General features: G+C 36.5%; 2 protein-coding genes across 5 annotated transcripts in view; one reads left to right on the forward strand and one right to left on the reverse strand.

Moving 5' to 3' along the window:
• Positions 1 to 265: 265 nt before the first annotated feature.
• Mbd3l1 (methyl-CpG binding domain protein 3-like 1) lies at positions 266 to 4708 on the forward strand. Of its 4 annotated transcripts, NM_001106803.2 has the most exons (3): positions 266 to 357; positions 1086 to 1144; positions 3975 to 4708. In NM_001106803.2, the coding sequence occupies exon 3, from the start codon at positions 3993 to 3995 to the stop codon at positions 4551 to 4553; it is 561 nt and encodes a 186-aa protein (NP_001100273.1). In that variant the 5' UTR covers positions 266 to 357; positions 1086 to 1144; positions 3975 to 3992; the 3' UTR covers positions 4554 to 4708. The 4 variants fall into 4 exon arrangements, with proteins under 4 accessions (NP_001100273.1, NP_001423380.1, NP_001423382.1 ...); NM_001436451.1 differs by lacking the exon at positions 1086 to 1144 and having other exon boundaries at positions 266 to 398; NM_001436453.1 differs by lacking the exon at positions 1086 to 1144 and having other exon boundaries at positions 266 to 316.
• A 4161-nt stretch (positions 4709 to 8869) lies between these two features.
• The window catches only part of Muc16 (mucin 16, cell surface associated), a 203053-nt gene continuing 198953 nt past the window's right edge, over positions 8870 to 12969 (reverse strand). The window contains 1 exon segment of the mRNA NM_001428753.1: positions 8870 to 9036. Within this exon segment, the coding sequence (NP_001415682.1) occupies positions 8938 to 9036 (99 nt within the window). The 3' untranslated portion in view covers positions 8870 to 8937.

Below are 12969 nucleotides of genomic sequence, written 5' to 3' on the forward strand. Positions count from 1 at the left end.
AGGATGAACGGTTTGAGGTCAGTCTGAATTATACAGCAAGTTGAAGACGACAAGGATTATGTGGAGCCAGAATCTATTGCCCCTGCCCGCCCCCCCCCAAAAAAAACAAAATTAATGCCCCCCCCACGCTATTCCAGTTGTAAAAGTAGATTCACATTTCTGAGTGGCTCCAAATTCTTTCCACTTCAAGAATGTGTGAAACATTCCTTTTGGATCTAATAACAAAGGGTCATTGTGACTTCAAGGGAGTGAACCACAGAATGATGACAACATATGAAGGTTCTAAATCATCCAGAGAGCTGGTTAGAGGTAAGAGGTAAGATGTTACAGAGAAATGTAATACAGAGCTGGTTGGAGGTAAGATGTTACAGAGAAATGTAATACAGAGCTGGTTGGAGGTAAGATGTTACAGAAAATACAATACCAAGAGGAAGGGACATTGAAGGTTAGGCAAGGGAATTCTATATAGTTCAGAGGAATATAAACATGATCAAATACCAAAAGAAGGATTTCCTAGAAAAGAGACATTGAGGATGGAAGGACTTCTTGGTATACTACTGTAGTTATAAGATTACTATACAGGAAGATGGGGGTAGAGAGAAATGTCAGATTGGGAGATAGAAAATATCAACAGAATTGGAAGAAGTTTAGAAACATAATGATATGTGAAATTATGTCAACTAGATCCCTGAAACTTCAGCCTAGTTTTCAACTTTCTCATGAAGTACTAGGAAAGTTTTAAGGGGACTTGAGTGTGTAAGTGTGTGAGGGTTTTACTCCTCTGCTTTGATGGTAGCTGTAAATAGCTGCCTTAACTCTTACAGTAATGGACTATCATCTACTTTTTTTTCAAGGTATTTTATCACAGCAACAGGAAGTAGAACTAGAAGTAGAAATGAAAAAAATGTAAAAATTGAGAAAATATCAAACAGGCTTAAGGGGACTTTAATGAGTCAACAGACTAACGTAAAACAAAAGGAAAATGTCCAAGCATTATGACTTTTTCCATGTTAGTGTTAGTTTTTCATATTTATAAAAGCACCAAAATAGTATGTTGTGTGTTTTTTCTTCTAACTTGTCATAAGACTGGCAATAGCTGCGGCATGATATTGATGGCAGTCTTCCAGATATGAAGTTTTAAAAAGTAGGTAAGATAAATAGTAACTTTTTTTAGTAATACAAATGGAACTATTGAGATCACAGACCACAGCAGCAAACATTGATATGGTATCAAAAGAAGGGAGCTTGGATAATGGGTACAAAATTTACACTAGAAGAATTAGGTCTTATATTGTATAACACTGCAAGTGACTATAATTCACAATATTTCTTACATATTAAAGAGCTAGGGAAGAGAAATTTGATGCTTCCTAACACAAGAAAATGATAAATGTTAAAATTGTAAAGATGCTAATTCATTTAATCATAATGCAGTGTATTTATATTTACTACATTATTATACTCATCTGTGAATATTTGTCCTTCAGATGTTAATCTGACAGAATGCTTTTGACAGAAGTCAAACTGTAGAATCAGTCCAGATGTCCATCATAATATGAATGTATAAAGAAAGTGAGATATATATATATATAGACAATAGGATATTGTATTTTAAAACAGGGTTTTATGTAGTTCAGGCTTGCCTCAAACTCATTGTATAGCTAAGAATATCCTTAAAATTTTGGTCTTCTTGCCTCCATATCCTAAGTGTTGTCATTACTTACTTGATCACTGCACTTTATTTTATGGAGATGAAACCTAGGGTCTTTTGCATGCTAAGCAAGCACTCTTTCAGCTGACCTCCAAAGCTATTATAAAGGAGAATGATATTGTGCCATTTTCAGGACAGAGGCCAGAACCAGAGGTTATTATATTGAGCAAAAGAAGTCAGATTTGGAAAGACAAATGCCAGGTTCAGGAGATGGCCCAGTGGATAAAACACTTCTGTGCAATTATAAGGATTGGAGTTTAAATCCCCAAAACCAACATACAAGCCAGCCAATATTTAGGAATATATAGATATACAGGTATGCATGTACCAACAATTAGTGAAAAGGGGGGTCAAGATTGTAAAAAAAGTGAGGGGCCTATGAGGATCTTGGTGGGAAGAATGGGAGAAACATTCTCAAATGTTTAATCTCAAAACAAAACAAAACAAAACAAAAAACAGGCAAGTGTGGTGGCCACCTGTAACCACAGCAGTGAGGAGGCAGAAATAATGGATGTCAGGGGCAAGATGACTAGCTAGACTACCCAGAATTAGTGAGGGTCAGGTTCAATGAGAGACCTGCCTCTAGAAATAAAGTGGAGGTCTATTGCAGAGATATCTGATATGAATTTCAGGCCTGCATAGACATATATCTATATGCACATACACATGCAAACACATAAGTACATGCACATTCTACACATATGCACACAAAAGACAAAATATTGAATTTTCTCTTATGTGTAAACTATATATTTAAAGCAATTTTAACATTTATATTCTTTTTTGGGGGAGGGGTGCTCCTCTAGATATGTCTGCCTTGACAAGCATATGAATGTCAGCAGTCAGCCCATGGGAGCATGTGCTTTTCTTTGCACCATGTGGGTCCTGTGGGTCAAACTCAGGTTATCAGGTTCAGCAGGAAGGGCCCAAACACCTTCAGAGCCACCTTGATACAGAAAGTATGTTGCTTTAAAATGTAAAAGGAATATGACACAGTAAAGGAAAACCTGATAGATATAGAAGGGAAATGGGAAGAGGAGGAGGAAGAAAAGTCATAACAAAAATACCAGCAGTGACTATGATCAAAGTATATTATTCATCCATAAGGAAATGTCACAGTGAAGCCCTTTGCGTATCTAATGTATGTTAATAAAAATAAGTAAATAAATATGGAGAATAATGAGAAAATAAGTAGTTAGGAGTCAACTTATGATAACTTATGATCGTGAGAAATAATACTGCTATTTGTTATATATAACAAAACTTGTTACATTGAACAAAAGCCTTAGAAATTAAAATCTGGTAATGGGTGAATACATTTCTTTTCATTCTTTCCTTTCCCTTTCTTCTTTCCTTCCTTCCTTCATTATTTTTTCTGTTCACATGAAAATAGACTTTCTAAATTACTTATTTTTAACATGACCATTTGGGTTGCTAAATACATCTCAGTGACTCTTCAAGAGTGATAGTATTGGTAGTTTCACTTTTGATTTTTAAAATAAATACTTATTCTTTAAAAAATTTTTACATATATGAAATGTATTGAACATATCATTCTATTTCATACCCTACCAGTTTTACCCAAATACCTTCATCATTTCTTCTTCCTCTTTATCCTTATGTAACCTTCTGAAAGTTATCAGTGTCCCCAGTATGTGCATAGGTGCAGGGCCATGGACTGGAGCAACCCACCAGGAGCCACATCTGTGCTGTAATAATGTTGGCTGTCCCGATCTTGTACAGGTTTTATACAAGTAATGAGAGCTACTGTGAGTTCAAGCACAATGGTCCCATTATGTCCAGCAGAAACTTTCTCTCAATCTCTGGCTCTTATGACCTAATTTCACTATTGACTTAAGTGTTATAATAGCTATAAACAATCAAATGGTTCATAACAAATTCATAGTCGGATAACACAGAAGAATGACAGTATTAGGGACTTAGAGGAAAACTAGGGACAGTGTATCACGACAGGGAATATGAGGACTCAAACAATTGTCAGTAGAGCCAGAAAAACTCCACTCCAGAAAAAAGTCCACTCCAGCAAAGAGGGAGTTTTGCCACATTGTGGGAGAGCATTGACTTGGAGCTTTCTGTGCTCAACTTAGATCTGTTTGTTGTTTCTGAAAACAGGTCAAATGTATCACAAGGGAGAGGAGGAAGATGGATATTACAAGTAGCATTAATATAATAGGTATCACATGAGTAATAAAATCAGTAGCTTTCCATCACATGGATCCAATTTCATGCCTTATGCTTATAGGGCTAAGAACGGAGTCAGATGGGCAAGACTTCACAGAGGAAGCAATGTGACTGTGAGAATCCATCAAAGCCTTGTTTAAGTACCTCAATCCCCCTGAGGATGTCTAATTATACATTCAAGAGGCCAGTCACTAAAATCACATCCCATCTGGGCAATGAGGTAAGATACTATCAGTGGGAGGAGACCTTGGAGAAGCCGGAGCAAGCCTGCTGGCAAAAGAGACTTCAAGGACTCCAGGCCTACAGCAGTGCGGGAGAAATTTTGAGCACTTCAGACCTTTCCAAGGCTTTGAAAGATCTTACACCTAGAGACACAGACGCCGCCTCTTCAATCATTCAAGCTAACAGCATGGACCCCAGGCCCTTGTCCACCCTTGGGTCATCTTCACATTTGGCAAAGATGATACCAGAAGCAGGCCCACAGATCCTTTGCAAAGAATTTCTGGTCACTGAAGAGGATATTAGCATCCAGGAAAGGAAAGTGAAAATAGCAAGAGAAAGACTGGCAGTGGCATTGATTGCACACAAGCTAGCAAATGAGACAGAGAAAGTGAGGGGTTCAAGGAAAGCAAAGGTATAAACATGATGGGGGGAGGGAGTACTGGGGAAAAGACACTGCACGTGAAATGGGGCATAGCCTTGTTTTAACGCCTCTTTGCAGTCTTTAGTTGTTTTGAGACCTTGAAACTTTAAACTTAACAATACTTTATTAAAAGTCTGTGCGATGCAAAAAAATACAAATGATAATTTACTACTTTTTTTCTCTTACTCTACCCACCTCTTATGCTGAAGTTTGAACCCAACTTCCCACTCATAGAACTACATCACCCAGCCCAGTAATTTTTATTTTTAAAAATTATTTTATGTGCTGTAGAAATGCCTGTGTAATTAAGAGCATGGCTGCTCTTCAGAGAACCCAAGTTCAATTCCCAGTTTCTACAAAGTGATTTATGTACAACTGTAATCCCAATCACCAGGGTATCCAATGCCCTCTTTTAGTCTCCATGGACACCAGGTACACACATACATAGTACATAGATAAACATAGAATCATAAACATAACAAGTTACTTTTAATTATATGTATGTCTGTCTGTTGCTATGAGTACTTGAGGGTAGGTGCATGCAGTGACCAGAAGAGGGCATTTTATTTCCTGAAGCTGTAGCGAGGCAGTTGTGAGCCATTGATTGGTGTTGGGACCTGAAGTTGGACTTTCTCTAAGAGTAATAAGTGCTCTTAAGTGTTGAACCAACTCTCAGCCCCAATAATTTAGTTTTGAGATGAGAAATTGAGTTTGATGTGAGAAAGATTTTTCTTCTGCTCTTTATATTCCAATACTCTATTTTTTAAATTTTTTATTATATATTTCTTTACTTACATTTCAAAGGTTATTCCCCTTCCCGATTTCTGTCCACAGGCCTCCATTCCCTCCCCTCCCCCTACCACATACAGCTATTGCTCCTATACATCCCCTTTATTGCCCTCTCCCTTAAATGAGTATGTATATAAGTGTTTTGTCTGGATATATGCCTATTACTATTGGATCCCCTGGAACTGGAGTTATAGACAATTGTGAGCTGTCACACAGGGAATAGAACCCATGTCCTCTCAAAGAAGCAACACATATTCTTAACTTTCAAACCATAATTTAGTAGTAGTTTAACATCCTTGCATTTTACTTACAATGTCTTAGAAGTTATTGTGTCTTCTGATATTTCTGGTAGGCATGATCTCACAGAAAACTCCCTGCTCTTTTGGCCCTTACAAGCTTTCTGTCCCTTCCTCAGCAATGATCACTGCACTTTAGGTATAGGAATTGCATGAGTCTTCATTGAGATTGAAGTCTATAATTCTTTCCTTTGATTTATTGTAGTGTTCATTAAAATGGTATCTATCTGTTGCAAAGAATAGTTTCATTGATGTATGTGAGGACTGCAGTGAATCTGTGTAAAGGTATATGAACACTGCTTTGATACACATATACAGTAAGATGATTTTTAAAACAAATTAGCAGCTATCATTTGTTAATTTTCTCATCACTAGTAAAATGCATGACTAAAGCAATTTAAAGAAAGTTTATTTTGCTTCACAATTTGAGGTGAGAAAAGGCTTAGCAGAAGTGTGAGGCCTCTGCTCACATTATACATGCAATCAGGAAACATCAAAGAATGCTGGAGTTCTGTACACTATTCACATACTTAGAAACACCCAGAGTCTGACTTAGACAATACCCATTATACAGCATGGTGTTTCTCCTTTGTTAGCAGTGTGTCTTCCTATAATGAAGACATTCGAAACTAGGGGTGAAATAATTTGGCATTCATGTGGAGTTGTAATTAGTCGGTGTTGTAAAAGTAATTTAGATATACAATTTTTATTACTGATTCCTTTTCATCCCAATGGTATTCCATTTTCCCACTTCCTTTTTCTTTTTGATATATATTCTTTTGGTGAAGACTTGTGATAGATTAAGAATTGGTTTGTGTACCCAGATATTTATCTCCCCCCTCCCCCTTCCCCTCCCTCTCCCTCCCCCTCTCCCTTCTCTGCAGGGTCTTACTTAGTAGCTGAGGCTGTCTTAGAGCATGTACTCATCCTGCTTTAGTGTCCTGAAGGCTGGGATTCAGGTGTGTGTTGCTTCTTCAGGCTGCTCTCTCTGTTTCTATGTAGTTTGTCTAGATCAATAAGTTGAGTTTAAGTAATTCTTTTCTTTCCTCTTTTTGCTCTCTCCTGTCTTTGAATCTTCATCCTACAGCTATAACATAAATAAAGCTCACAAGGATGAGGTCTTTGTTCACGGGATAGTGCTATAAAAGAAAGAAAACCACATGCCACTCAACTAATAATGAATTTATTCTCTCAAAATTGTGAAGATTGGGAATTCCAAGACCAGGGGAGTGGCATCTAAAGTACAGCTTCTTTTGTCAGAGGAAGATGAACCAAGGTTCATCTTCCTCTGACAAAAGGTGGAAGGACAAAAGAGGGAAAATGCAAAGTCCCTATTTGGAAGGATAGGAGGCAAAATAACCCATGCCCACAAGATCTTTGTCAATAGAAACTTGACTCCATTTATGGAGATAGAGGGAGCCCATATGCCCAGAATGCTTCTTAATCTCAACTTCCAAAACTGTTGCCTTGGTACTCTGTGTGTTTTCCTGTCAAAACCCAAACACTTATCCCTAAGAGACCAAAGATATAAACCCACCTATGTCTCATTAGTTAACCACAGAATCAGCATGCAACGACATTGAATATCCTCCTGTGGGCAGCAATTACTTACTGTGTTTTATCCTTGGATAGGGACCCTGTGAATCTAACTTTCCCAGTCATCAACTTCCTCTTTAAAAATAAACATTCATTTTTATTTGTGTGTTGATGTGTATTTCTCTCTGTGTATATACATACATTTGTTTTCAAAGGTCAGAGGAAGGTGACTGAAATTGCAGGTGCTTGTGAACTGCTCATTGTGCATACTGGGAAGAGAACAGGAAGTGCAGTATGTGCTACTACGTGTGGGGCCACCTCTGCAGCATTAACATTTTAAGAATCTTGATTCTCTCTCACACGAAAGATAATGTTAAAGTTAGAGAAAATAACTACAAGATCACTTGAGGATTAAATTTCTAACATTCAGATTTGGAGAGATCAGCTTAAGAACATATACAACTCTTCCTGATGACTCAAGTTCAATCTCCAATATCTACTTCTGGTGGATAACAATATAATAAGCACTCCTGGGGCATACAACATGCTCTTCTGGCCTCTGCAGGCACCTACATAGAAGTGACATAACATGTTGATAACAGACACATACACAAATATATACATTGTTAAAATTTTGAAATATGTGTAGATGTCATCAGTGGATTCTTTTAAATCCAAAACAGGACATTTGTGAAGCTAGTCTACACTGTTTACTTGTGTTCAGAGAACAAGATGATGAAAAACATTAAAATGCCGGCCTTTTGTCATTATCTTCCCCTATATTTGAGTTTTTCCCACTCAAACCAGATTTGATTTTTAGAAAAGTGTGACATTACTCAGGAAATCAGACTTTCATAAAGCATGTAGGTTCCAAGTTCTGAGTCTGATTTTGGAGTCATTTCTGACCCACTCATTTATTTCTTCGTTTACTTCTCATCTTGGATGATTTACAAGGGGATGAGGGTAACAACCCAGAGGATTTGTGTTGAAGTCCTGCAGAAGGTAGGCTCAGAGAATATATATTTAAGAGAAATATGAGTTCTGTAGGGCTTCATTGGGTGGAGGAGTTGCAGAAACACATATTAGTGTGATAGCTGATATTGAAGTGAAGGTAAGGCATATAGTGAGGGACTAAGAGAGGACACAACACATTGAAGCGATGTGTTCATTTTACTCCATGACAATATCTATACACTGATGCTGTGGTTTGAAGAAAGATTGCTCTGTATTGTCTCACATAGTTAATCAGTTGATCTCTCTATCTGTTGATAAAGCTCAAAATGGTTTTGGGAATTTTAGAAAATGGAGTCTTCTTGGAAGAGGAGGTTCATAGACTGATGGAATTTGAGGCATTATAGTCTGCCCCCACGTCCTCTTCTGTTTCCTACCTGTGTAATATGACCAACGTGGTTCCTGCTCTGGCTACTACCCTTCCCCTACCATAAAAATTGTATGCCTCCTTGGAACTGTAAGCCAAACTAAACATTTCTTTTAGTAGCTGTGGTGAGATATTTTGCTTTATCACCAAGAAAAGTAATATAACCTGTTTCACTCCTTCTGGTGTCTCTAAAGAATGACATACCATGAGGCTACAGACCATAAGTTCTCCTTCAGAACTTAACAAAGGAGGGACATCTCTCACTTAGTCCCCAGGGACACCCTCAGGGTTCAAGTCATGAAAGTCATACATGCTGAGTATGACCAATGTGTTTTATTTAATCTTTGAATTCCATTAGGGAAGAGGCACCACTGGCAGGTACTTATTGGAGCTTCCTCAGGTCTAGGTGAGACAAATAATAAGCTAGGCGGTGACGTTGAACTTGGTAGTCTCCTTCCTTCTTCTTCCTGCAGATGGTCACCTGTGAGGGTCAGGAGAAATAAGAATGAATTAGCCAGATACCCAGGTACGAGAGACATCAAGAATGAAAACATGGTCAAAGCCAAAGGCCTGATGTGTCTATCTCTTTACTTCCTTTTACTGTTTAGGTTTCTCCCTTAAAATGCCTTCTTCTGTCTCTTGTCTCAATAATTACTCTACCCATATATCTCTTATATTTCCCTCTTTCTAAGTTAATATTCATTAAACACCTTTCAATCACGTATAGAATTGCCTATCAACCATCAGTAATCTACTCTCTGCTTATATTGCCAGTTGCATATGAATTATCTATCATCTTGTGATTACTTATGATTCTATCATTTTTATTATCTGCCATGTATTAATAATAATGTACTGTGATATATATATCTACAATCAAACATCTGCAAATCCTTCTGTCACTTAGCATCTGTCAAACATCTATATATGATATATCTATATTTTTACTTATCTACTTACCTACCTACTACTTATCTACTCATATATAATCTTTTTTCCTCCAAATTTTGTTCTCATCTCATTCTCATCCTTATTCCTGTGCTTCCTCCCCACTGGAATTCTCCTAGCATAAATGAGAAATAACTGACGTACAATAAAGTCTACACATTTAAACATTTAGTCAGGAACAGAGAGATGTGTTTCCACTCCCAGAAACTAGGAAAGTGAGTTAGGGAAACTTTTAATTTAATATTAGCCTGGATTATATAGTAAAATTCTGATTCAAAAGGAAATAATGATTTGGTAAGTTTTTAGTACAACTCAGAAAAGAGAAATAGCCATTCATCGTTGCTTACTGTGTTTGGCTTTGTCATAGTTCATCCTTCTCGGCCATTTGCAAACAATTTTGTTTCAAGAAATCGCTGAGACTTCTATTTCCATAAATCAATTGTTCATTATTTTCATAGCCAAATAGCATTCAATTATTGAGATGTATCACATGGTGGAAACTGAATTTGTTTTTAAATTGAGTTCTTTTTTATCCCTTGGTGTGGCTATGACTAGAAAGATAGTTATGCACATTGTATACTAGCTTTTGTGATAGATGTTCTCTTTTTAATAGTCTTTTAAAAACATTTTTTATATATTTGATTATATTTTCCTTCCCCAACTCCTCTCAGATCTTTTTCACATCCTAACTACTCAATCCCATGCTCTTTTGCATTGTTCTTTCAAAAGAAAGAAAGAAAAATTTAAAACAAAAACTCAGTAAGACAAAGAAAAATTAAGACACTCCCCCCAAAGGTCCTAATGGATTTAAATCTGTGTTGACAAAATACTTCTGACATAGGGCCTGCTCTGGAGTGTGGTTGATATATCTTGTGTTACTTCATTGGAAAAAAATGATTTTTTTCCTTTACCAGCATGTAACAATTTGAAAGAGCTTCTTGGCTACTGATGGGACTTTTTATCTTTCTCTTCTTTATACTATTGGAATTTTTTCTAGCTTAAAACTGCACATGTGTTTTGGAAAGGAATGCTCATTACTCTTGCATAAATGATTAAAATAGGGATGGTTGTGTCCTGTGGCAAGTAAATGTAACTCTCAAAAAAAAAATGACCAATCTATATTCCACTAGCTCTCAGTAAGAGTTCCTTTTACTTCCTATCTTTGCCACAACTTACTAGTCTCAGCCTCCCAGTTATCGTTCTATTCACTTTGCTATATAAATCTTTGTGTGTATTTCACTAGTGCCTAACATTAGAATTTTAAGATCCATTATATAACATGCAGAATACAGTTAGTGCAATACACATTTCAGAGATGTTCATGGTAGAATTCACACCATACAAATTATGATATTCTCCATTTATCATTATGTATCTTTATCATTATATCAGTGTTGTTTTGATTTGCATTTCCCTGATGACTAAGAATGTTTAACTTCTTTTTTAGGTACTTCTCAGACATTCAATATTGCTCAGCTAAGAATTCTTTGTTTAGTTCCGTACCCCATTTTTTAATAGGGCTACTTGGTTCTTTGGAGTCTGACTTCTTGAGGTCTTTGTATATATTGGATATTAGTCCTCTATCAGATGTAGCATTGGTAAAGGTCTTTTGCCAATCTGTTTGTTGCCATTTTGTTCTAATGACAGTGTCCTTTTCCTTAAAGAAGCTTTGCAGTTTTATGAGGTCCTATTTGTTAATTCTTGGTCTTAGAGCATAAGTCATTGGTGTTCTGTTAAGGAAATTTCCCCAGTGTCCAGGTGTTCGAAGATTTTCCCCCACATTTTCTTATATTAGTTTGAGTGTGTCTGGTTGAGGTCATTGATCCACTTAGACTTAAGCTTTGTACAGGGCAATAAGAATGGGTTGATTTGCATTCTTCTACATGCTGACCTCCAGTTGAACCAGCACCATTTGTTGAAAATGCTATATTTCCACTGGATGGTTTTAGCTCCTTTGTAAAGATCAAGTGACCATAGGTGTGTGGGTTCATTTCTGGGTCTTCAATTCTATTCCATTGATCTACCTGCCTGTCTCTGTACCAATACCATGCAGTTTTTATCACTATTGCTCTGTAATACAGCTTGAGATCAGGGATTATGATTCCCCCAGAAGTTCATTTTATTGTTGAGAATAGCTTTGCTATCCTGGATATTTGGTTATTTCAAATGAATTTGCAAATTACTCTTTCTAACTCTATGAAGAATTGAGTTGGAATTTTGATGGGGTTTGCATTAAATCTGTAGATTGCTTTTGACAAAATGGCCATTTTTACTATATTAATCCTGCCAATCCATGAGCATGGAAGTCTTTCTATCTTCTGAGATGTTCTTCAATTTCTTTCTTCAGAAATTTTAAGTTGTTCTCATTCAGATTTTAAAGTTTCTTGGTTAGAGTCACACCAAGATATTTTATGTTATTTGTGACTACTGTGAAGGGTGTCCTTTCCCTAATTTCTTTCTCAACCTGTTTATCCTTTGAGTAGAGGTAGGCTACTTATTTGTTTGAGTTAATTTTATACCCAGCCACTTTGCTGAAGTTGTTTATCAGGCTTACTAGTTCTTTGGTGGAATTTTTATGGTCACTTAAAATACTACCATATCATCTGCAAATATGGTATTTTGATTTCTTCCTTTCCAATTCATATCCTGTTGATGACCTTTTGTTGCCTGATTGTTCTGGCTAGGACTTCGAGTACTATAGTGAATAAGTAGGGAGAGTGTTGGTAGCCTTGTCTAGTCCCTGATTTTAGTGGGATTGGTTTAAGTTTCTCTCCATTTAGTTTTGTGTTGACTACTGGTTTGCTGTATATTGCTTTCAATATGTTTAGATATGGGCCTTGAATTCTTGATCTTTCCAAAACTTTTAAAATTAAGGGGTGTTGAATTTTATTAAATGCTTTCTCAGTATGTAATGAGATGATCATGTGGTTTTTTCTTTGAATTTGTTTACATAGTAGATTATGTTGATGGATCTCTGTATATTGAAGCAACTCTTCATCCTGGGGATAAAGCCTACTTGATCATGACAGATGATAATTTTGATGTGTTCCTGGTTTCTGTTTGTGAGAATTTTATTGAGTGTTTTTGCTTTGATATTCATAAGGGAAATGGATCTGAAGTTCTCTTTCTGTGTTGGGTCTGCGTGGTTTAGATATAAGCATAATTGTGATTTCATAGAAGGGAGTCCTCTTTCTGTTTCTATTCTGTGAAATAGTTTGAACAGTATTCATATGAGGTCTTCTATGAAGGTCTGATAGAATTCTGTTCTAAATCCATCTGATCTTGGCCTTTTTTTGGTTGGGAGACTTTTAATAACTGCTTTTATGTCTTTAGGAGTTAACGGACTGTTTAAATGGTTTTAGATGGTACCTGGTGTCTATCTAAAAAATTGTCTTTTTCATCTAGGTGTTCCAGCTTTGTTGAAAATAGGCTTTTTTAGTAAGATCTGATGATTTTTTTTAATTTC

Source organism: Rattus norvegicus, chromosome 8 (genome assembly GCF_021556685.1).
Source record: "Rattus norvegicus strain SHRSP/BbbUtx chromosome 8, alternate assembly SHRSP_T2T, whole genome shotgun sequence".
NCBI lineage: Eukaryota > Metazoa > Chordata > Mammalia > Rodentia > Muridae > Rattus > Rattus norvegicus.

What these genes read in the sequence shown, in the direction of transcription:
- Mbd3l1 (NM_001436451.1), top strand. Translation starts at nt 3,993, where the DNA reads ATGGGCAAGACTTCACAGAGGAAGCAATGTGACTGTGAGAATCCATCA.